This window comes from Acanthopagrus latus, chromosome 7 (assembly GCF_904848185.1).
Source record: "Acanthopagrus latus isolate v.2019 chromosome 7, fAcaLat1.1, whole genome shotgun sequence".
Lineage (NCBI taxonomy): Eukaryota > Metazoa > Chordata > Actinopteri > Spariformes > Sparidae > Acanthopagrus > Acanthopagrus latus.
In genome coordinates this window covers 29,150,249-29,176,963 of record NC_051045.1, presented here as the reverse complement: position 1 = coordinate 29,176,963, position 26,715 = coordinate 29,150,249, and the positions used below count along the sequence as shown (strand labels likewise).

At 40.6% G+C, this 26,715-nt stretch overlaps 1 protein-coding gene across 2 annotated transcripts in view; it reads left to right on the top strand.

Annotated features, from left to right (window-relative positions):
* The first annotated feature begins 1,921 nt into the window (after positions 1-1,921).
* plch2a (phospholipase C, eta 2a) overlaps positions 1,922-26,715 on the top strand; it is a 208,199-nt gene continuing 183,405 nt past the window's right edge. The window contains exons 1-2 of one of the 2 annotated variants that reach the window (XM_037104143.1): positions 1,922-2,029; positions 13,865-14,584. In XM_037104143.1, the coding sequence (XP_036960038.1) occupies positions 14,431-14,584 (154 nt within the window). In that variant the 5' untranslated portion in view covers positions 1,922-2,029; positions 13,865-14,430. Of the gene's footprint in view, positions 2,030-13,864; positions 14,585-26,715 lie in introns of those variants that run through there. The other variant, XM_037104144.1, reaches the window with a different exon arrangement.

Below are 26,715 nucleotides of genomic sequence, written 5' to 3'. Positions count from 1 at the left end.
AAATCTACATATGACATTAAATCTGTATTCTATTGTATTTATGGCTTGCATATTTAAGCATTGTCATTATCTTAGCTAACTTCCTGTCCATTTTGCAGTTAACATTCCCCTTGCTGTTCTTCATAGCCCCATGCACACTGCCCTTTAAGTGCGGGGATCCTGCGCCTATTCTCCTCATCCTCCTCCATGTCAAAGTTTCCATGTGATGAGGGGTGAAATTTTGCTGCACCCCTTTTCACACAGAGAAGCTGCATTATTGCCACAGCAGTTTGTTCACACAGAACCAAGCAGCTCCGGTGTAAAGATGCACCAGTGAAGGGAGGCTGTTTTCTTGGGTAAACTTTCCCTGTGAAGACAACCTCCCTGCCCGTGAGTGACAGAGTCAGACAGCTTTTACATGGCAATTATGTAATTTACAGCAAAAAACATAACTTTGTCATTTTCCAGGATGTTTGGTGGGTCTGGATCTCAACAACAACACATTATAACAGCATCCATATGTTATATACAGTCAGCAGGTACATGTTTAGATTGACGGATAAAACACACACAGACGTCATCATCATGACGTGGACCATCACGCCTGGCTTTCTGTGTGAATTACACGGCGGTTCATCTTTATGCCAGAGCTGCTTGGCTCTGTGTGAAAAGGGCTACTGTCAACATGTTAATACATAACAGTATCACCAGACATGGCAGAAAACAGGAGGATCCTGCACTCTGTGCATTCACAAGCAGACAGCACCGCCTCTTTATGGAGTTCTCTGTCCTGATTGGATGAAGTGAGCAGGCATGCCGGAAAATGCCTTTTACTGCATGAGCAGGGGGAGGAGGGACATGGGTTAGACATGGGACCAAACACTATAACAGTGCTCACTGATGAAATGTAGAGCTATCTAACACTGATTTGTTTTGATATGTAAGCCTATTTTTATGATTTGGTATATGGTCTTATATAATGGGATTTATTCCTGTCTTAATAGAAGAACATTTCCTCAAATCTAGGTTAATAAACATTACAATTGTAATAATTGCTTCACAAAAGTTGAAGTTATATTAATTATGACTTGGCTACACAGTGTGCTATGTAAACCTGACCTTGGTTGTAACCCCTAAAATATATGTGAGACAGAGAGGGGTGATGAGCTATCAGTTTGTGAGCTTATTTCCCTATTTTCCTCCTTTCTTGTCTAGCAAGCGCTAGCACACTGATATCCAGATTACTGTGAAATCTACTATGATGCGGTCTATGGTTGACATTTTACACTTAAGTCACAGGGTCACCACCACTGATCTATAAACTACTTTGACAAAGGTATGTACTGAGGGATGACCTCAAATATCTTTGACATTTCCTATTTCTTGGCTGGCACATACACTTATACTGATATATCAGTAATAAATTAATTCTAGAAGATATATTGGACTGGACTGGCAGGTAAAACATCAGTACAACCTTATAAATATCTGAACCAATATGAACCCGACCAATATAATGAAACAATTTGATTCATTCTAAAAGCTGCATTTACCTCAGTGCTGCAGTTGCTGTATTTTGAGACAGCAGCTCTATGGCGACCCACTGTGCAAGTTGCTACAAGGCAGGTATCCGTATGAGTCAGTGCGTTCATTATTTCATTTATTCATTCAAAGCCTCAGTAGCTCTGCGGTGATCAGTTCAGAAAGTTGCAGAACCAGTTTCTTTGTCTACTCAGTGCTGCTTCCTGAGCCAGCCAGGTGTACTATAACAGCTACAATGAACATCCCATCATAAGCCCGCTACTATCCTTTTACAACAACTTCTCTCGGTACTTCCATCAACCCTTGGACAGTCTGTCCCACCATCCTGCATACCAGGAAGTTGAACTTTGCTCTCAGTGAGGGGAGGAGCCAGGTTATTCCTTTCCCTCCTGCCTGTAACTCAGGAGCTGCTTGTGACTAGTTGCAGAAAAGGGATGTTGTGGGAAGTACTCCGCTGCTTGGACTAAACCACTGAGGAGGACACAGGGACATTCTGGGATTTTGACAGGTAAGACACCTGAAACCTGACTGGACGTATGCATCTCATGTTTGTCCACCGGCTGGTTTCAGACATTTCGAACACTGCAGTAGCTGTTGGCTAAGCTTGTTCCAAGACATCACTCCAGACATGACTTGGAAGGCTGATAACTGCAGTTTAGCGATCACAGCTGCTGCTCTTCCTGATTAACATGTTTATTTGAACCGTTTGCTGCGCTCTAAAGTTCATAGTCTCCAGAACAACCTGTGAAGTTGATTTGATTGTAAAAGATAAGTGTGAATATCTTCCCTGACAGGTGCATCAGTCAGTTCAAGTAAAGCTTTTCTAAAGCACGTTCGTGTTATTGGATTATTTAAATTGGGTGTATTTTATTCACCATATTTGAGCTGGATGAGTGAGCAAAGCAGATGTGATTCTTCTGATAACAGATCCACAGCATCTCCATGCATCATACATGCCTCCTTGAATAGGTAAAATCAGTTGTTACTTCTAGTACATAACTGATGAGGCATTATGTCAGGTCACTTTTATTAGAAGGGCCTTGATGAATATCCCTGATCCAATCTACACGTGGATATTAAATATAACAAAGTTGTCAAATAACTATATATTCATGTATACACTGTACTTTATTAGGAAGCTCAAACTTTCCACTGATAATTGTTGTATTGAATATAAAAAACTGTCAATTCAGTCAATGAAGTTTATGTGAAAAAAAACAACATATATACAGGCCTGTGATATATCAATATCAATATATTAATCAATATAATAATATCAATATTATATTGTTAACGTGACATAAAGCTAGACATTGTCTAGTGTTGTCTTTTCCAGGTTTTAAAGGCTTCATAACAGTAAAGTGATGTAATTCTCTAAATTAACCAGAGTGTTGTACTTGCTCTAATACTTGTCTTTACCTACTTAGTCCTTAGATCCACATTAATGATAATTATTTTTCAAGGAAGGAAAGTGGTGTGCCATAGAATTATCAAAAATACAGTAAAGTTAACAGACATAATTGAAAGTGTAAAAGGAGTAAATGCTGAAATCAGTGACTAATAGAATAACAATGAAAATAAAATAATATACATTTAAGAAAAGTAACTTTTGAAAAAATACGTAAAATGCAATAACACACAAAGCTAAGAAATGACAAAATTACGATTATAAGCACAAAGGGAGAGCCGGAAAACCTTAAGATTCATTTCGTTGGGATCATATGCACTTTTTTTCCCCACTGTACCAAACTCACACTGATCTGTGACTCCTAAATTTGGATACTAAACTGAACCCTGACTTCCGCGCCCAACAGTATACAGGAGCTGCTGTAGAGTGTATGTGGGTGGCAGGTTGTTTGTCAAGGGATATCCTTAAAGGACCCCATAAACACACACAAGTGGGAAACAGACACACACACACACACACACACACACACACACACACACACACACACACACACACACACACACACACACACACACACACACACACACACACACACACTGGAAGGAAATGTGAACTGAGGCAACACCTGCTGGGGAGACAGAGAGGAAATTCTGTCCACATTAACCTCAGAGAACATCTGTTTGAGCTGTAGAGTGAAAGAGTTATGTCTGGGTTTCACAGTGAACCACAGAGACAGATGCACAGCTATAGTCATCTATACTGTATAACATGTGATATCCTGCATGTCTGTTGTCTTGGATGCATCTGGGGTCTGTGGACCAACTAAGACACCCTTGGAGGTTGAATGCCTGAGGTGCTGAACTACTTCTCCAGGCACTAGTCATCTTTGAAAGGACTGTAGAGGTCAATGAGGAGTTTCAATTGCTGTCCATGAGGTTCTTGTACAGGTTTTTGAGGTCCTTGAACTGGATTACAAGATGTTATTTAAAGTCACCAATAAGTAATTTGCAACCCACAGGATTCAAAAGGATCTGCACCAAACATCCTAGTTCCAGGTTCCACATGACACCCAAGAGGTCCTGTGTCTGTGTCTCACTGGGTCAGTATTAATGGCTTTGTGTGACACTTTACCTTGTTCCATTCAGTTTTTAATCCAGGTTTTATATTTGATCATAAAGCTTGACATTTCATTTGCATTGCCCTTCCAATTCCAATGAATATCAAATGGGCCATTTACATCTGTTTTTTTTTTTGAAAAGGAAATCATTTTGTGATGTGCTTTTTTTAACAGAATACCTATGTGACATAAATCTTGCATTCATATTTTAAGCTTTCATTGCTACTTGTGAATTCAGTGGGTGTAAACTAATGCAACTAATGCAATTCCATAATTGTTTCTGATCTTTTATTAGCTAAGAAACAGAGGATCATAATCCAGATTACAGGGCTGGAGTCACAGAGTGGTTTTAGCACAAAGACTGGAGGCAGGGAAAACAGCTAGCATGGCACTATGTATAGTTTTAAATAACCTACCATGTCATTACAACCTCTAAATCTAACTGATCAACATTGTGGGCTTCATTTGATCAATTTGCACAGAAACAGAAACTTTCTCAAACTACAGAAACTACTTGTTTGTGAGTAACACCTCTGGACTGGTTCACTATTCAATACATATCTAATGAATTCAACCAACCTGTTTGTTTTAAATAGTGCATATTACTTCCCCTAGAACCACAAATTGTAATTTTCTTACAATTCTCTTTATTAATGGATTAGACAAACAAGATACATTGTGTTAATTAATGAGCTTTAGAGGTGTTAGTACTGGGACGAGAAGGCCCGGCATCCTGTTTCCCCCCTGCCTCCAGTAAGCTAGGCTAACCATGGTACCACCCGTCTCTGTTCCTCACAATTACATATGTCACAATATGAACGCAAAACCTACGTATCTTTAAAATGGCTACAACTGTGCCTCATTAAGTTTGCAAGGCTGTACTGATATGCAAATTAACTTGATGTCTTTTTTGAAAGAAGGGAAACTCACCATGTAAAATACAGATTAAATCTGCACACCAAACTTCTTCTAAATACAACTTGTTTCCCACCATGTTAGTGAAATGGACTGCCCAACCTCTCAGAATGACAGGATTGTTTTTATTAAAGACAGTCCTCTGTACACTTCACTTCTAAAGAATGCCAGCCGACTGGTTATATTGCTCATTACATGCCTTGTATAATATAAGAAAACAAACACAATTTGGGCAAGGTTAAAAACTTGATTTTTTAGTGTAGAGGGTCTTTACTATAACATGATGCCTTGTTATTGATGCCAGGTCACTGGAAAACTAACAAGTGGCAGCATGTGTTCCTTTAAGTACCGTGAATTAACACCACCCAGCAGTCATTACATTAGAAAATCAAGCACAGCCTAACTACTCAGCAGTGGAAATAGCAATTAATATGTCTGAAGTGTGTAATTATCTCTGCAGCACTTTCATATGAAAGTGACAGCAGGTTCAAACATGACAAAATTACATTTACTCTCTGCAAGAGACCACACGTTATGTTCTTTGTTTGAATAAGTCATGCAGGGAATACCATCAACCTACGGCCTAAAAAGCCAAACAAACACTAATATGATATATTGTAAGTGTGGAACACACCTCCTGACCTTTTCAGAGTGGCTGTTTATTCCTTTTTCTACCAAATGATTTACTACTTTTCATCTTGTGCATCTGGTTGTGAGTCACTATGACCTTTTCAGATATGCTTCCCAAATACAGACTGTTCCGGACCATCTGGTTGACCATATAGATAGAAAACCACATCTGACTTGGAAATAACTTTTGACTGTCAAATACCTGTTGATGGAGCAAAGCCTTGCAAAGACATTTTTCTTGCCCTTTAGAACTGTGGTAGCTTTGCTGAGCATATGTTTTCCAAATGTTTTGGCAACTGATTTTAATTTAGTCTTCGACTTTTGATGAAAATCTATATTAGGTTGTCATTTTTAGATGAGCTATGTCACTCGAGCAGGTTCTGGGTTTGCCCCGGGGTCTCCTTCCAGTTTGTTGTGCCAGGCAAACTACCAAAGGCAGGCGCACAGGAGGCATCCTAATCATGTGGGAAGTAGCAGAGGCTCTACTCGAAGCCAAACTCCATCTCCACCTCTTTGGTTATTCATTTAACTCCAGATTGGATTGAGGATAATGAAAAACCCATACACATGTCAATCTAAGATTTGTCATCAAAACTGTAGTCGCATTCTGGGGCTACAGGTGACACCATCTTTGACCATTGTGTAGTTAGCGTTAACTTGCCTTTTGTCTTTTTTATGTTGGCATGTTGTCCTACACGTTTTTGTGGTTTGTCCTGGTAATTCACTTTTTCATAAAATTGGTGCACTTGTAACTAAGAAAAGGTGATGTCTAACCAACTGCTGATGGATTACAATGATACATCATAAATTGTTCAGATTAACAGTTAATGGTGAATTCGAATTTGTTCAAGAGGGCAGGAATTAGATACTACATGTGACATGTGTAAAAATTAATGCAATTATACCATATATGGTATGATGATATTTTTTATTTTTTATTTGTGCATATCATCTGGACTATAGCTGTTTTGTTGTTCTCAATGTATGACAGATAAACTTTCAACAGTATTTTTTTGAGTTTGTCTCAAAGTTGAACATTGTTGTCTGTTGCAAACTTTGTGCCAGCTGCTTAAGATTATTGTCATGCCAAGTAAATTCTTCATGTTTCCTAAGTTATTGACGGTAAAGTTATACATCTAAAATAAATATGTTTTGAACACTATTACATGTTAATTTAAGTCAGAGAAAGGTCGTAAACATAGCATAGTTGTGGATCGGAGTGAAACTGTGGAACAGTTTTGTAAAAGTGAAACACACACATGCACACACATGCACTCACACACCCACACACACACACCCACACACACACACACACACACACACACACACACACGCACACACACACACACACACACACACACACACACACACACACACACACACACACTTTCTATGTGTCACTGTAACAAGTTCATTTTAATGTGTGATGACTATTACAGTATTAAAATATTGATTTAGACAACCATTCTCTCTCTAGGTGACACACAGTGAGGAATCTTGAAAGTGTTAAGTTAGCAATTAAACAATCACACACAAACATGGTTTTGCTGAAAAAACAGTACACTTCCCGAGTAACTTGTCCAGCACAGCTGATATCACTGATGCTCTGTAGACGGGGAGGCTGAGTGGGTAGTGATAATCATTTTTAGTTTTGTTCTAAGCATGTGCTGTAGAGCCGCCATGTCCTTGGCAGTGCACAGTAATGGACTATCCTTAGTGCTGCAGGTATTTGTTCATAATCCTAAGTATTGAGCAAATTCAATCTTCGACTTAGTGATGACAGGCACTTTCCAGCACTGCATGACTGTGCAACCACTCCCCAGTGTGCTCCCGACTCTGCAAACCGTCTCTGTACTGTCAAGGTTTGTTCCACACAACATATAAAGCAGCATCAGTTTTGCAAGTTCATTCAGTGATGTGGAGCGGATGGTGAAAGTTGAGTTGTCTGAAGAGAATGAAGCTTGCATTGGTTTTCTTTATCACATTTATGTAATCTCTCTCCTCTCAGTAAGTAAGTGAACCACCTTATCACCCCTTATTTGGCCTTCAGGTTGGCACAGATGTATTATATTTTTCCTTATCCTGTTTAATTTTTGCTAGTTTTACTGTGTGTCTGTGTGTGTGTGTGAGAGAGAGACACTTTGACTTGTCTGCAATGAATACACCATGTAGAGTCTGTGACCAGCTGTACCACCTGACTATGAACATGTTTGTGGTTGAAGGAGAAAGCTGGTTCTCTATCCCTTTGTGGAGGCTTGTTCTTCAGCAGTGTTGGTTTTCAGCCTCTATTCAGCTCTGTCATGGGGGATTTTACAGCATTGAAACCCAGCACCTCACCTGGGATAAAGACCTGAGTGATAGAATGAAGTGTGTTGCTGCTGGTGATTGTGTTGCATGGCGGGGGAATATGCAGTTATTCATAAAACAGACTGAAATGTCAAGGTTCTTTGGGGTGCATAGTAAAAAACAATAGAGAGCAAAGGCAAATGGTTCATTCTTGGATGAAACAAACAACATAGTGATAATGTTGCTATTTTGAGTTGCTAGAGCAAAAGCCAATCATCATTATAACTGAAGGGTTCATCCCCTAAAAGACCATAAAAGTGCTCAGTAAATTTCATAAAATACTTTTTCCTGAGTACCCTGGGTTAGCACATATAGGACCGCTAACCTAGCTGCATGACTGCATGAACTACCTAACAACAGCTATTTTAGCAGCAGTTAGTGGTTAATTTAGTAACAACACAGATCACAATCTTTCCATCAGGGAATTCCACAGTCATGTTGTTCAACACAACCTCAAGCTTTGAATTACTTTTCGTCACAAAGGTGTTAAGAATGGCCTGTGAACATTTGAAGTTGATTGGGTTAAAGCCATTGGCGGAGTTTTTTGAAATACAACACATGCAACTCTTCAACAAGGAGCAGAAATCATTCAAAATGTCTGACTTCCTGTTGGGTTGAGGCAGTGGCACCAAGAGACTGTTTTGTAGATCTAGGTGCAACAGATATGCCAACTGAATTTCGAACATGTTGTTTAGCGCCCCCCTTCTGTGTTTTCTACTCCACAGTTCTCCTTCCTTTCTGTCAGGTGCTTCTCATCAGGCCCTGACCATTTTCATACTGTGTCTGTCTTCGTCCTCAGTTGGTATTTTGTTATTTTGAGGATGGAGGTCTGGTAGCCCTGTTTTTGTGGCTTTGTTTGTGAGTTTAGTTTATTTGGTTTTCTCTTACTTTAGAGAAAGAAGTTCGTGGCTAGCGCAGTCCTGGCCTGAATAAATGAATATGACTCCATCTTCTTATTCATTGTAGCCAGACCTCCAGACGCCCATAGTTTTGGTTAATTCCAGTATTATTTGTTAATAAACACTGTCTTTTGCAAACTTGTACCAAGTATGGTGTCCTGTTTTAATGTTGCTGATCAAAATGTAGAGCCAACAGTTACTTTAAAGGACTGCTATGAAAAGGAAAGAGAAATTGATTTTCTTGTCCCGCAAGGTGGAGCTATGACCGTAACAGAATATTGCCATACTCATTTATTCAGGCCAGGACTTTTATCAGCGGTGTGATATTTTGTGCGGATTCAACCCTGTGAAGTAGAGTTACAGCAACTTTTGTTTTCAGGGGAGCAATCGATATTCACCACGCTGCCAGACCCTTCAACAAAAACACAAGGTTTTGAATAAGATACCCTAACAAAATTTGAAATCGATGGGTTAAAGATCTGGGAGGAGTTTGTTAAAGTACAGTGCATTCAAATCACCAAAAAGAGCACTAAATTCAAAATGGCTGACTTCCTGTTGGGTTTAGGCCTTTTTTGTAATCACGGTGCAATAATCATCTTCACCAGATTTCATACATGCAGGTGAAACTTTCCCATCCTTCCGTCTGTGCAACAGAAGGATGCCAACAATCTTTTGCCCAGTTTTAACAGACCAGGACTCGTTCAGTGGTCTGACTGTCTGACCCTACAAGATTAGATGATCATATATGAAGTGAGACGACATCATTTTGCCAAACAATATTTTCCGTCACCATTTGTACAATGGTAGTTATCAATATCTCTGCTTGTATTATTGCTATTCTGGTAATGCTGGCAGTCAATGAGCTGTACAGTAATGATTTATGCCAGTATTGGACTTCTATATGATTTCATAAATTTAACAAAGAATATTAATTATCAAAAGATTTTATAGCTTTTCCCTTTAGCCGTTTTGTAAACAGCACCCTACCCCATATTTCGCATGTTGAATCTGAGCAGCACTGAGCAGCACCACGCTGTACTAAAAGCTTCCAGCGCAGCTGAACACACTGAACAGTTGTTCTGAACTTGTCCGAGTCTCCCCAAACACTTCAGAGGGCCAGCGGTTGGCCTGGTGTGTTTCAGGCTTTAGAGACGAAGCGTCTTTGAGTATTTGATTAGATGAGTATGGAATTACAGGGATTCAACTAAATGTATTTCTTTCTGCAGCATGTCCATCATTGTCATGACCTAATCTGGATGCCACCTTTCACAAACTTTTGTGAAACTTGTGCAATTATTGCACTGAATGCATCCCATTGTGTGTCCATGTGTTGTGTGGAGGGAGTGGCCAGGTTAGGAGTGTGGAAGAAAGAGTCATTGTGCTAGTTTGCCTTTGACTGTTGGCCTGTGATGCTGTTTGTATACATGATAAATACCATACGCATACCCTTACACATCCATAGCTCTGATACCATATATCAGCTCTTGAATAGATAGATAAGAACACTGAAAGTCCAGCTGCCAGGGTTATGCACCCATCCCTCTCTCTGTTGTTCACTCTCGTACAGGCAGTCCAGGAAAGCAGCCAGTTCTACAGAGGAGTGTGTGATAATCTAGTCACAACAACGCCCGGCAGCCCAAACCACAAGCTGAAACACACTCCTCAGAGAGATGAATCAGGCTAGCTCATACTTAACTCATCACTCTTGATGCATTAGTCAAGCTGTCATTGTGGCTGTGTACATTTTGCTCCATCTTGTGCACTGAATTTTTAACGACAGTCTGCAAATGAACTGATGTTACATCTTTTATCCACAGACTGTACAATACACATATGGTTGTATTTCATTCACATGCTGTGATGTGAAAGAATTCACTTTAGTCAGTCCTGGTGTTGTGAAATGGAGGTTAAGTGCATGACCATGCTCGAGCTTGTCTGTACTTAGCAACAAAAAGGGTGTTGACCTACAGTTTAATGTTACTGCCTTCAGGAACTCTTTTGTTCCATTCTGCAGTCATTATTCTTCACAATAGCCTTACTCAACATGCGTCTCTACACGTACGAACCCACAGTACAAACATCTCCCACTAAAAGATATAGGAAAGTTTTTTTTTCGTTTAGCTAAAAAGTTCACCATAACATATTCAATTTATGGGTGATTGAAACCTAAAAATCACATGAGATTCCATATATAAACACACTGAAAGTTATCAAGTTACATTACTTGAATATTGTGATACGTTGCTTCTTTCATCAGGTAACCAGTAAATGTAATGGAATACATTTTTTAAAGTAACCTTCCCAACCCTGATCAATATCATGTTCCAGGCAACTTGACTAGGATCTATGTTTTTTGTTATTGCAGACATAACAGTCTTAGACTGAGATTCTTGCTGAAGAACACTGAATAACTGTGACTGTAAAAGTTTATGAATACTTGAAAAACATTGAGAAATAAACAGGTACTGTTGACACGTTCCTGACTACAGCAGCAGTTCTGAGAATAACTCCAATTCAATCATATGATCAAGAGAAATCAGAAATACAACAGTGGATGGTGGAGGGTAATCTCTTGTGGTATGCACTCAGAGGCTGCCATGCATCTGGACTGTTGGTCATGAAAGTTAGTAATAATGTCCATTATACTGCTGCATGTGATGGAGCTGTACACTGGACAAACAGAGCAGCTGCTTGTGCAGGAAAAGACAGACTGGGTGCTTATCTCCCATTTGTACTCGTATAATCTTGTGCTGTTATTGTTTCAGTGTTTTGATAGCAGCACCTCCTGCATCCTCAAAATTCCAGATCCATCCGGGTGTGTGAGTCACTGACAGGCGACCCTAAAGACTACAAAACTAAAAAGCACTTTTAATTACCTCTACAGTCTTATTACTTATTATATCTAGTCATTGTTTTACACGTTCATAATTACTTCTAAAATGTCATGTCCATATCACAATCATTTGTGGTTAATTCAATCCTTGAATCCAATTAATCATGTGCCGATAATCCACCTCGCCGTCTGTGTGAAATTTTCAGATGTGGAGGGGGGGACAGTTCTGCTGTGGCTCTGATACGCCCTCAGAGGTAGTTTCACATTTCTGTTAGTTATTATTTTTTTGTTGGAGCATTCTGCAATCTGGAGCAAATTTATTTCAAAAAGACTATGGCACACTAACACACTAGCAAACTACAATATTATACTACATTATTATTATTACTATTATATATTAAACTATACAATATTTAGAAATTCTTGTGCTTGAAAGGAATCAATGAATGGGCAGAATACCTCTGACAGCATGTTGGCGTTGGAATTACCGAAGCACATTCCAGCTAAAGTCACTCAGAAAAGCCCCAACACTTACAAACACACACCTTCTCCTGTGTCCAAGTGGAGTGTGTCTCTGTGTGTTTGATGGTAACAGGAACGTGCCTAGACCTGCAGCTCAGGCAATCTGACCGCCAACCTTTTGCAAACAGTTCTCAACACGTCCTCCAGCCGGCCCACCATGTCTAACTAGCCCTGACTGACTCCCACATCACACACATATATCCATATTGTTCAGTCCTCAGTGGGGCAGTGGATCACATACACACACATTTTGGAAGCTGATTAAAAGGACTTCTTCAAACCAAAAGGTAACTGTATTCAGGCTTATCTAATCTTTCTGTGGGTGGGTTCCTGTGAGTGATGTGTGGTGTGAGGTGTAATGGTAGGTAAACAAAAGAAGTTTAGGTAGGAGAGGTGAGCTGGGTCTGAGGTGTGGTGTAACATGTCGGTGGCAGTCATGCTGCATTGTGAAAAGACTGAACGATGAACTTCTTTACATCCTATATTGAAAACACATTTTCTTTCATAGTTTAAACCCTTAATATTATTAAACTTTTATGCCTCTCACCACATCCTCTCTGTCGCTGTCTCCTGATGCTTCATTTTTACATTGCCATCTGAACATTTTTAAAATGTGTAACTTGTGCTGTGACGTCCAAATACAGCACCATGGCTAATGGAATCTGAGGTCAACTGAAGTTTGAGCAAGCCCAAAGGGGGCCTAGAATTACCTTATGTAACCCCTGACAGTCTAAAGCCATCAGCTACAGCTGTTACGTCTTCATGCACAGTAAGAGACGCAACAAAATAGAATGCTACTGTAAGGTAACATGTGGGCCTGTTATGAACTTTTTGTCAATTCTGAAGTCTGGAGCAGTTTGTGATTTGTCCACCTACCATATGATTGTCAAACAGGTTTAAGAAAACAGCCTCCCTCCCCATGAGTGAAAGCCAGACAGGGTCCTCTGTTTACTGATGGTGATTATGTAATTATGTCATTTTGAGCAAAACAGGTAACTTGTATGAACAGAGGAAATAAAGGTGGAGAAAAGACCAGCCTTGGTTGCTGTGATAAGATGGAGTCTCTGTGAAAAGGGCCTCTGTTTCTTTTCTTATTTAACATACATATAGCTGATGCTTTCGTCCAAAGCAACTTACAGTAATTCATATATACATACATTGATGGTGGTGGCTGCCATGCAACAACATCACTCGGACATGCAGACCAGGGCAATCGAACCAGCAACCTTCCAATAACAAGACGCCAGCTCTGCTGCCACAGCCGCCACTCGTGCACTCATTTGCTTTGCCAGTCAGAGTGAAGTCGCTCAGCAACTTTGCACCACAACTGATTCGACAAGCTCAATTGGTAAAAAAAGAACATGACAAGGGCGGACTAGTGCCACCAGGGCAGGACACACTGCAAAAAATAGGGCCACAGACACTCACCGCTGGCCAATGGTTGACCTGGTGTGTCATGGTGTTAAGACCCTTTAAGCTTGCTATGAGCAGTGATTTGTGTTGGGGTTTGTTTATGTTGTCCTCTATATGTTTTACTAATGTATGTATTTTTTATGTATCTTCGCTTTAATAGTATTTCTTGCTTTTATTTCCTACATACATAGAAGGTAACCCTTAAAGGTTGAATGAAAACTGAAAAATCTGAGTATCTCTGTCTGTTTCCTCTTCTATAGTGGACTGCAACAGCTTGGCCTGCCTGAGAGGAGGACCAGAGAGTTTTGTGAGTTCTGGCCTCCAACAGCCGTCCTTCATCATAATATGATCTGCACAAAGGAAAGACTGGATGTTCCTTCCCTGCAGCTTCACCAATAAAATTTGAGGATCCCTTCAACCAGTTTCCCGGACGGTGTCTTGAAGTTTTTATCAAAGACTTCTACCTGTGACTCCCATCACTACTGCTTTGCCAATATTTAACTTAGGATTTATCTGACAGCTTTTGGATAGTGGTTATTAATTGCAATCCATCTTAGTACTACTGAAACTCAGTTTGAGGAACTGCTTAGACTGTATTTGCTCATTCATCCCATCCCAAACTGACCTCTGCCAGTGACTTTATGGAGTGGATTTGAAAATGAGACACAATATTACTTGAACTCCATTTTTTGGTTACTATTAATTACTGGATTGTATCGCAGCTTATAAAAGCACTGACAGACAGCCTCTTTGAGGTTTGAGGTCTGCAACGACTCCTTGAAAATCTGAGCACTGCAGGATCACCTGGACTTGTCCATCAACAGTCATGGATTCTGTAGCAGCTAGGATGGCCATGGTGACTGATTCCCCCAACCTGTCGCTGAGGTCGAGGACTACTATGACAACAGATGGGGACTCTTTTGTGAGCTCTTCCAGCCTTCCCTGCAGCCACTTCCTGTCCGCCAACGTCATCAATGTTGGTAAGTAACTGCTTCTGTCACCTGCAAGAAGCCTATGCAGGGCGATAAGTGCTCATGTCATCAAGGAAAACATTAGGATATGTGATGTTGTCTATGGGCTCAGCTGTCTTGTGGTTTGTAGTGCTGCTTGATTTAATACATATTGTTGGTTGGCTGACAACTAATGCAGTTTTGCCTGCCTTTCTTTCAATTACTTGAGAATGGTTGAAAATCTGATCATCTTTGATAAACATTAAACAGACTTTGGCAAAGAATCCCCCTCTATGAAGGAAAAGCTCTCAAAGTGACATCACTGTCTGATGGAGACATTATGGAGGGGGTGAGCTGGAGACTGCAAGGTACAGAAAGAGATGATTGTGGAGAGGGAAAGACATGTCAGTAGCCCCATTCATACTGCCGTTTGGATGCGGGGATACTGCGCTAATTCTCTGCCTCTGCCTCTGTGTGAATGTCTTGGAGGCGGCAAGGGGTGAAATTTTGCTCTGGCGCTATTACGCCTCTGGAGGTAGTATCAGAGGTGCATTATTGGCGAACCGAACCAGTGTGAATGGATAACCTGGCTGTGCATAGCCGGGATGTGTCGGTCTGACAGTCTGATAACTACACAGGTCCCTCACTCAACTAAATACAGAGAAATGTTCCACAAAGCAACATTGCATGACCAAACAACAGTGACGTAGTAACTGTAAGTGTCTTTGGCAACTTGGCAAAAAAAGAATACCGCAGTTGTACATGGAGAAGTGTCTGTCCTCCTGTCTGTCCTCCTGCCTGTCCTATAGACTCATTGTCACATTTCTGCCTGAAAAACGTTTCTTACTGGGAAAAAACTTTAATTCTCCAAATGTTTGTGTTGAAAAAAAAAATCACCACGACGGTCAGTCCTCCAGACCGAGACTTCAGTGAACTTTCCCCTAGAAAACAGTCTCCCTCCCCACAAGTGACGGAGTCAGACAGCTCTTTACTGATGGTGATTATTTAATTATGTAATTTAGATCAAAAAACGCAGCTCTGACACTTTCCAGGATGTTTGGTAGGTCAGGATCTCAATCACTACATATTATAATAGCATCCATATGATTATAAACTGGCTGCGGGTTTAGATTGACAGGGGGACACTGAGGGAAACACCTTGAAAACACACAGACGTCATCATCATGACGTATCCTGTCATGCCTCTTTAGGAGCAGCGCTGTCTTTCTGTGTGACTTATACAGCGTCTTAAGGCGGAGATGCTTCGATCTGTGTGAATGACCAATGGCAGAGAATTGGCGAAATGCTGCTGCGGCGATAATGTGGCTTCTCTGTGTGAAAGGGGCTACTGTGATTGATCATGGCCACTTCATGCATGCATGTGTTACCCTTTATGCTACCTAAGAAAAACAAATATGGTTGAGTGTTGAGGATGAGTTCAGGAGTCTCACAGCCTGAGGACAGAAGCTGCTCTGTAGTCTGCAGATATGGCAGCAGATACTTCTGTATCATTTGCCAGATGGCAGCAGGGTCATCTGCTCAAACCTCATGCTGATGGAAAGTCAGGTGAAGTTCACAAGATATTTCTGAGGCTTCACAGTAAAACAGTGCTGCAGCATTCTTCTTAACAACTGAAGTAACTGGGACCTTGTTTTAAAACAAAAATAACAACTGGAAAAAAAGGGACAATGCCACCATGCAGCTCATCCGGTGTAATCAAGATCACAAGATCCACTGTGCATCAAGGGTGTACATTATATCTTTTTTTGTTTTTAATCAAAACAACATGATATGATGATAACAATGTAATAGTGTTTTCTTCAGGCTATGATTCTTCAGTCATTCAGTAAGAATCTGATATTGTGACAGACCAATATAAAAAAGCTGATTCTGATGATTATAACATGGTGTGTTTCAATTTAGCTGAGTTATGACTCAGAGAAGAAGTGGGGATGTCTGTGGCAAATTGTGTAAGTGAAGACACTGGTGGGCATCATGGGCAGCGAATACTACATGAGTGTGGGCAGGGGGTGCTGAGGATGCTGCAGCCCCTCCTGCTGGCCACAGTGGAAATATCGCTTTTCTCTCCAGTCTCTCATTTCTGTTTATGTGCTTGTGGACACATTATTTCTTTGTGTTCAAGTGTTATAGGATAAACACATATGCTGTTATAAAATGTCCCTGGCAGCGCTCATATGGTGGTTGATTTATTTGTACTCACTCATACATATCAGCCACCTAACTATGCCATATGTTTTCATCAACATCCATGATTCATTTATTGCCTACTTTTTTATTCTTATTTTTCATTATATATAAGTTTAACTTTTTATATTTCCTATGTCACATTTAGGCTCTCATATCCAACACATCGATGTTGTGTGGTGTGATAATGCTAATGGTTACTAGCAGTCTTGCCTGGTCTTTAGCCTGGTCTTGCAGCGAGCTGATAGGGTTGATAGCAAGTGTACAGTGCATGACTGTCACATGACCGGGGTTCGTGTTGAGGCAAGGATGTGGTTAAGTTTAGGCAACAAAAGCTCTTTGGTTAAGGCTTGAGAAAGATCTAATGCTTTATTCAAAAACACAATCATCAACATAAACAAAAAAAGTTGAATAATGCAGAAGTCAGTGTGAGGTGTTTGTGGGCCTATATGGTGTGAGAAAAATTAAATAGACAACATATTTTTGACTTGCTAGGTACGCAAATTAACAACATTTCTTCATTATGTTTATATAAAAATGTCATTTGAAGAGTGTGTTGGATTAAGCTTCCCTCAAAATGTATTTTGTGTTTCAAGTAAGTAAGTAAGTGATAGGGCTGCAAAAGTTTCTGACCTTCACAACCAGACAGCTTTTCCTACTCCAACAAATTATCATTATTATTAGAGAGAGAGAGAGAGAGAGAGAGAGAGAGCGAGAGTGTGTGTGTGTGTGTGTGTGTGTGTGTGTGTGTGCCAGCTTAATGCCAGCTAACTTGATAGCTTAACCAGAGTAGACTGACAGGGCCAGCTTTGCTTATTGTCCAACCCGTTGACTGTCCACTACAGAAAGTATGGCATGGCCCTTCTCAGCTGGTGACTCATTTCCATAGAGCTGCCAGGGTCAGCTACTGTGCAGCTCTTTAGCTTCAACTCCCTGATTCATCAGGTTCTCCGCTCTCAGCCCTAATCAGTAAGGTACCCTGTCTGGATAACCTTTTTTATGAGTGTCAGTGTCTTTTTGAAATGTTTCTAACGAGGAGCTGGTATCTGCGGCAGCATGTGGCTGTCTCGAGAAAAAGTGCTGTGCCCTGCTTTTCTTTTTTTTCAGAGCGTTCTGCCTTTTTTGTGCAGCTGCTCTGAGTGCTTAGCATTGAATATCTCTGAACAGAGAAAGGCACTGGTAGCATCACTGGCGCTTTTTTGTTGGTTGGGACCCATCACCTATTGCCCTGATAATCCAGAACATTGAGGAGAAGCTTGTTCTGGCCGTGTTGCTTTTCCAGAGCTTCATCAGATGGAAACTCTCATAACAGAGACAGAGAAGTCATTGATGAGAAGTCATTAGAGGGTAGTCTGGACACTGAATGTTGCTGGTGACTGCTATGCTTTTATCGCATTGTAAGCTTGTGCTCTGTTACCAAAGCTTTAGCAGCTGTCAATCAAAACCAATGAGCAGCATATTTTCCCTCACTACGAGTGTTCACAGCCAGCCCGATGGTGCCTGAAGAAAATGCTATGTGGACACAGGTCCTCAGATGTGTACTTTTTCAGGCTGATATCTTTGTATCAGTAACTGAACATGGACAGGGCCACCATGTTTTCATTCGTAGGCTTTTGTAGAGCCAGCTTCAAGCTCTTGGCAGTGCATGACTCTACCTAAATCCATAAATCAATCAAAAATGGGCAAAGAGGTGGATCATGGATAGAGCCTAGTTAGTAAACCAAACCCAGCTTGCTGAAATCCACTATGCTAGCTAAGGCTATGAAGCTGTATATGTTCGCACATACAGAGAAGTGAATTTCACCTCACGTTATTCAAGCGAGATTGATAGAAGCATCATTTGTGTTTATTCAGATTATCTGTGTGAGTTCGACTGCATGGTTAATTGCCCCAAACAGCCAGAATAGCTTACTCTGCATATAGCAGGCAACAGTGTGCACCAAGGGTGTGTGTGTCATTATTTGTGTTCAGTTTAGACTCTAACCAAAGAAGTACTCACAAGATACTCCACTTTTTTTCTGCTATCTTGCAGTGTCTCTTCTTTCCCCGTGTCTTTTCTAAATGTTCATCAAGTAAAATGCATTTCCCATCTATTAGTCCAAAACTCTGGCCTCTGCTCAAACCTGTTACTACAGTTAATTGCACAGAGGACCATTTTATTGGTTCCCATATTTGCATTAAACAAAATTCTCTAAAAGGCACAACACACCACAAACATGGCTGAGAAGTCAACATGGTGACTGGAATCAACTTAGGTGATGCTGAAGGGACAGCTAGCAGCTAGCAGTCACTCATAACATCCAGCCTAAATACAGTTTAAACAAGTGAGTTATTTAAAATTACTTTTACCAGGCAGTAAACATGTTTATTTCTGCTAAAAAGCTGTTATTGCAGTTTTTGGTACTTTTGGTAATTAAGCACCGGCTTAATTTTTCAGCCCCAAGGTGGTTGCATGGAAAATCCACTAAGAAACATTTAGCAAAGAGTAAGTGTTTCCAGACATATGGAGGGATGAACTTTTGTGAATGAATGCATGTGAATGATGGATGGACAGAAGGCTGCAGGTGTTTGAAGTGGGCTGGAACACTTCACCAAAAGCCCAATCCCTCCAATTAAGTCACAGCTGTAGACTGATGCTTCCTTCAGACATAATTAGACACCATCTGCTAAGTCCCAGGGTGGATAGAGGGCTGTCAATCAGAGTGACATGTACAGTGTGTGTGTGTGTGTGTGTGTGTGTGTGTGTGTGTGTGTGTGTGTGTGTGTGTGTGTGTGTGTGTGTGTATTAAGCCCCCAACAGTCTAACAGTAAAAAGATACTAAGTCAATGTGAGTGATTAAGATGATGCTGTATGTTGATTCACAAACATGGAAGCCAATTTGAAGAACAAAAGCAGAACATTTTCATGTTTTAAACAATAATACAGCAAGGATGAAGCTTCATGTGCAGCAAAAGAAAACACCAACATATTAATCAATATATTACACACTTAAGGGAGACAACAAAAAGTAGAAGTAGTAGAGGAATTTAGCAGTATTTCTGGCTATCAGAAATAATCAAAATGAATACTAAATAACAGTAATGAACCTGCATTAAATTCATCTTGGGGCACCACTGAGTGAGTGGATCACCAGTCCTTAAATGAATTTCCTCTCAGCTCTGGAAGTTCTTGACTTGTGTACATTGACTGTAAAACTTCATAAGTTGTAACAGAAACCACACAATTAAGTTCTTTGTAAGTGAGAGGTTTGTTATCTACCTACACACACAACTAATGACTATAGATATATAGAAACATACATCTTCACACATCCACACTTGGGTGTGCTGGAGACACATCCACTAAAAGATATGATCCTGAGCTGAGGATTTTTACTGCAGAGCTTCAATATCATCTCCAATTTTCCAGTTTCTTTTCTTTTTCAGTTTATGATATAAAGAGGAATGTACACAGAAAGGCTCTGCCTCAGGAGGATTCAAAGCCAGGACCCTCATGCTGTGAGGCTAACAGTGCTAACCCCTGCACCTCCATGTTACTTACATTACCTCATGTAACATGTGAACTTGCAGAGTTACATTCAGTAACAGTAAGAGATACATTTCTTGTTTTGGGGTTTTGCTATGGGCCTGGACAGCAGACAGTTGATTTTGCTGCCTCCTTCTCCTGTTGAGAAGTAAGCAGATTGGAAGTAGCAGAGCATGTAGTTGACAGGCTGCGGTGTCTGTTTGACCATGTCCCAGATGTGCCAGTGTCTTACTGGAGCAGCCGATGGCAGCCAGTGTGACAAGCAAAGGGGGACCTGGGTAAGTTGAAGACCAACATGGCTGCTGTGGTCTGGATGAGCTGCAGAGGTTGGATGAATGTCAGGACCGGAGTCTGCACCACCTCCTGGCTGATTTCTGCTAAATGTGATGTTATAGCCAGATAGATTGAGAAACAATTAAAAGGATTGTTATTTTACAACACTGCTAAGAATAAGGCAGTAATTAGTACAGAAGAAAAACAAAAACAAATTTAGAATGTAAAATGATACATTCCAAGTGAGTGAATGAAACGCTCAAATTGAAAGCTTAAATTTTAATGATGAAACTGCCAATGACAAGGGAAACATCGAAGCTCAGGCTGATCGAATCGTGTTACCACAACACTACTCACATTGTAGTCTACTAAATGAAATGAGTGTATTGTTTTCATTAAGATTCAGCTACCATATTGTAATAAGTCGGTAGGTGGAGTATGTTCTTTACACTCTACAGCAGTGTTGTGCCTGAACGCATTCAATGAATGATCGTTGATGAACTCGTTCTTATTTTGGGCGAAAGTGAACTGAACGTACGTATTTCTGCCTGATGAACATCATTGTGAATGCATTTATTCTGGTGTTTGTGAACAGCGCGCTCTCACAGTTTATCTTCGTTCAAGACTGAGCCAGATTTCCATTGAGCCTTCCAGTCGAAAAGCGGCTAGAACACACCGTAAACAGGCCTTAATATGTAGCGGAATATCACCCAACCTGGCTGTTGTGTATAAAAAGGATGCTGGACGAGAGGTTTGTGCATGCAACTCGCTTTACTTTTGATCAAAACGAAACTTAACTATTTCAGACAGAACCAGCTGCATACCAAACAAGCAGTGAGGCATTAGCAAACGAACACAGAGCAAAATAATAATAGCTCACAGCAACATTTGTAGGAAAAAATATTTTGAACTAGTTCATTTTTGGAACTGTGAACTTAGTACAACATTTTGAATTATGAACTATGAACTAGTTCATGTAGAAAGTGAACTTCGCCAACACTGCTCTACAGTCCCCACAGACAGAGGGGGGCAGTGTAGCTTCCTCCTTTTTAACAGCTGCTTTCAATCCAGACGATCTGCTATATTCAGAGGCACTCAGCTTCACTTTCCACAGAAGACAGATTGAGCCTTAATGAAGTGATTGTCTTGGCATCAGACTCCTCTTAATGGAGAGCTGATTTCTTGTGGGATGTCCTCCATTTATCTCCCTGTGTTTCCTCTTTTTAGTCACAGTGAAGAGGTCCAGGGTTAATGAGCTCATTTCCTCACTGCTTGACCTAAGCTATGATGGGCAGGGACTTTCTCGAAATCATTGCATTTCTAAGAGTGGCTGATTTGGTGATAATGGAATATGGAATTGTGTTAAAATAAATAGATCTGACATGGAACGAGGAGAGGAAATGAACAGTCATTTAGTGTGTTTTCGTTTAAAAGTTTTTGTTTCTCTGTACCAGACAATGACTTTTAAGGGCACATGAAAATATTTTCGTGGACAACCAACTAATTTAGCTGTAAATGTAAATGGTTGTCTTGGTCTATTCAGTAGTCCTTTGACGTACTGCCGACCACGGTGTACACCAACTGTGTTTTGTGGTCTAGGGCAATGCTTCCCTATCTGGTTAGGTTTAGGGCAAAACATCCTACTTAGTTAGGTTTAGGAAAAGATCATGGCTTGAGAAATCTGCTGTGGTCACTGAAAACAGCTGGGGATATCCGACTTCTTGTTGAAAACATCCACTTTTATATCACCTCAAGCATGGCTGGAAATTGTCACAAAGTTTCTTAATAATGTGTTTTAATACATAGCTAATGCAGTAGCCTAATGGTAGAATTCTAGCATATAGTATGGGGTTAGTTGAGGCCCAGAAGTAGATTTTCTGTAGACATGTCAGTGGGCAATGCGTTGGCTCAGTCTAGATCAAAGTAGGCTTTGATAAGTGCGCAAAGACTTGTAATGAGTGTAGTTTTTAGATCAAAGAATTGTTAAAAGTGAAACAGATTTTGAGTATTTGCAAATAATTCTCAGTTGAGTTTTTAGCAGTCTTAATTTTAGCACACACAAGAAAGACAACAACCAAGAGAAAATCACTATTTTCTGTGGAAAATTACTCAGTGCAATACAATTATGCTGTTACTTGAGCTGGTTAGCTGCTATGTGAAAGAGAATGTTATGCCCAATCGCTGTGCAGATATCCATGCTAACGCATTCTCTTTCTGCATATGTATTTGTAATGGATCAGTAGTCAGCTTGCATGGCTACTTCAAATTTTTTCCACCACATAATTATTTATGTGTGTGTTGTTTTCATACGCGTTAATACACCCCGGCCCCCACAGGATGGCTCTCCTTACATTGACTCTCATTATCTGTCCAAAGCAATTAGCACCAATAGCACCTCTGGCTTGCTCGCTGCCATTTGCCAACTGCCACATGCTAGGCTAATGAATAATATACTGGAGTATTCTGTAACAGCAAAATATGTGCATAAAATGGAGCTGGTGGTGGTGAGGGCTGAGCTGGTACTGAGGCAATTGGGAGAGATAATGAAGATGGAATCATGCAATATTGAAGAGCATGTAGAATGAGGGAGAGGGTGAATGTGTCTAACCTACATAGAACATCGAAGGCTCCAGGGACATTCGAACTCAGGAGATGGTTAATATGTGCTTGTGTGGTCTGTGTCATCGTATGACATGCTGAAGAGTAGAGCAATATTTATCAGGATTCTGCTGGGATTAAAGCTTTTATTTATTACATCTAAAGGGAAACTCCACTGGTTTTACAAACAGAAACCTCTATGGTCTATGTGAACAGTGTAGGTAAAATGGATTTTGTGCTGTCATTGCACATGATGAAGTGTTACTGCCTGTAAATCAGATTGCCCCACAGCGACATTAAAGTTCACGCTAAGTTCAGAACACTGATCATAATCGCTAATCACACATGGGAAGAAAATCAAAAAAAATGATGATGTCAACAGACTGAAAAAATAAAAGCTGTGTTAATGTTGCACACATTAGTGCTTTCTTTATGAGTCTGCTTCAGTTTCATTAATGAAAGTGTAGTTGATGATTTTCACATTGTAATTTCACCATCTATGTAAATTTGTATCAAAAGTTGTACACCTGCACACTTAAAACTTCTTAAAAAACAAAGAATAAAACAATTAAATGCCAAAGTTTATTTTTTGGCCCAATGATAAAAGTTGTATACACCGCATACACTATGTAGAGTGTCTGCCTGTTGAGTCGTGTACCGTGAAAATCTGACAAAATCCGCTGGATCATAGATATACATACTGTAATTCTAATATTTACTTAAATGTCCCTCTGCCATTTTCACTTCAGTTAGGTGCCTCTGACAGCCATCCACAAGCTTCTGTCAGTCCTCTGGCTGAATTTTAACTTCTATTGACAGAATCGATGAAGTTAAACTGAAGTTGTTGGCTTCCTGGCAAAGTCTTGTTTCTTTAGCACAGTCCACATGTTCTCAATGGGGTTCAAGTCAAGTCCATTCCTAAACCTCAATTTTAGCCTGATTTAAACATTTCTATATCACTGTCTGATGATTTGAGATTTTCCTGAACAATGTGGAGATAATCCTCCTCCTTCATTATTCCACTGACTGCATTTAGATCAGCAGATCCACTGACAGCACAACAGCCCCACAGCATGATACTACCAGCACCGTGCCTGACAGCAGCTTTGGGTTAAAGGCCTCGCCGTCTCTCCTCCAAACATATTGCTGCTCATTGTGGTCAAACAACTCAGTGTTTGTTTCCTCTGACCACAGAGTTTTCCTCCAGAAGGTTTTGTCTTTGTCCATGTGATCAGCAGTAAACTTCAGTCAAGCTTTAAGGTTCTGCACCTGGATCAAGAGCTTCTCTCTTGTACGGCAGCTTCTCAGCTCATGTTGATGTAAAACACACTTGACTATATATATATTTATAGCTATACCTACTTGAAGTCAGAATACCTAAGTTGCTTTGATTTTGACCATGTTTTTGAAATCCGCCTGGCAAGTCTCTGCGTCTCACTCTTGCTTTCTGTCAACAGACCAACATAAGATTCTCTTTTACAATCACATTCTCTTAGATTGTTTATCAGCTCTTTGAGACAGCAACTTTAAAAGACTCACATACCCTGAAGTAAGTTAGCTGAATAACATATGCTTTCATTATTGTACTTGGATGCCACTGATTTAATACGATGGGTTTGATAAAAGACCCACGGTATGTGAACCACAGGAACCAGGCCCTGTGTGCAGGCATCTGAGAATTCCTCTTTTTCACCTCAATAGAACTTGAGAATCTACTTTGTACCATCTGTCACATGTGATGAATCATCTCTCTGAGTGAAAGTGCATCATATTTTCACTGAAGTGTGTGCAGTGGACCTGCTAAGTATCACCAAGATGTGTTCATATTTGGAGTTGATTCACCCCTTACACTCTCCGCTGCTTTTTCGGTATTCCTACCATTCCTGTCCCTCATGTTATTAAAATTTGAGACCCCTTTTATACTAAAACCTCAATTCACTTCACCAAGCTCATTAGAATCTTGAATTGAGCTCACCTCGCATTTATCTCTCCCCCTCTCTCCCCCTCTCTCTCACACACACACACGCATCGGTATGAATATTGGTGATTCTGGCCATGATATTACTTGCAATTGGATTGGCCCCACATGTTTTGGTATGGCCCACTACAGCCCTTGTCGGATGTTTTTTCCTTGTCTTTCTTTGTGGATTTTGTCTGCTTGTTCTGTGTGAAAAAGCCTCAGGAAGTAAGCTGCTGTTCAAACATCAGCAACTCCCTGTGTTGAAATTCCCTGTAGAACATTGATGCTCCGTAAGGTACATTTTAACAGGAGTAATAAGTGGCTAGTTGTTCATCAGAAGAGATTAAAATTCAAATGAAAGAAAGATTAATCCAAAAGGATGGAGAAACAATGAGAATGACAACACTAATGGAAAGAGGACACACAACCAACTCTCTCCAACTGTCTTGTAAGCAAGACAGTGAGAGAGAAGTGTAGAGACAGACGTCTGCAGTGTTCTCTGTAGAGCTGGAGGGGATGTGCAGTGTCTGTAACTGGAGCAGAGAAAAGAGGCCTGTCCTCAGCTGCACCATCGCCTTTATGAGTCCACAGTTACTGAATGGGAGCAAGCCTTGGATATGTTTTTAGCCCTCTGAGTGTGTCTCTGTATCAATGTCAAAACACTGGGCACAAGGCAATAGAGTACATTACATTTGCTTGCAGCATGACATTATTTGGAAGAGTGTGTGCTTTTAAAATGGAGAAGTGGGGGGTAGAACTGGACAGTCTCACTGTGCTCCATCTCATTTACACTTCATCATCACATTCATTTGAAAATTTCAGCACATTAAACAACAAATTAGGCCTCTCCTGAGATTAGGGCTGGGTATTGTTAAGAACCTCACGATTCGATTCGATTCGATTCGATTTGATTCGATTTCAATTCTTTCGGTCACAATTCGATTCAATGTTGATTCAATTCAATACTGACTTAAATGCCTCGATATTGATTCAGTAATATGTAGTAATAAACATATAATTTATTAGAGTACCTGTTGAAAATTTTTTAATTAAAAAAGTCATCTTAAATTATAAATCTTTCCTCTAGGAAGTTCTAGTTCGAATTGACATGTAAACAAAGGGACACGATGTGTTTAGATATAAAACAGTGCAACCATAGTTAAGCTGAGAAAGTGCCATTGTTTCTGGGACTGCATGGTAGATTTTTGTCTGAAATAAACAAAGACTGCAGTCCCTCCGCCCTCTGGCTCGACGTGAGGGGGTAACATGTTGACACTGAACCCCCCTCTCTACCCGGAGGAGAGTGCTACCTGCAGACGCACGGTGCAGCAGCCAGGGTGAGACCGGCTGCACTGGGAGTTTACAGTCTCTGAAAGAGCGGTGCGTCAGACATCGGCTACCTGCCTCCACAGCTGCAACGGTGTTTCTGCGGCGCATCACCCTCCGACCCTCAAGCCAGGTCACGGGCGAGGTGGTTCTAGCTGCAGGAGGCAGGGACCGAGAGGCACCCAGCGAGGGACAGCGGGTGGTCAGGGGCCGCTGCTTGCCTGAATTGATTCAGAGGATTTTATGAGTCGATATTGAACTGGGAAAAAATAT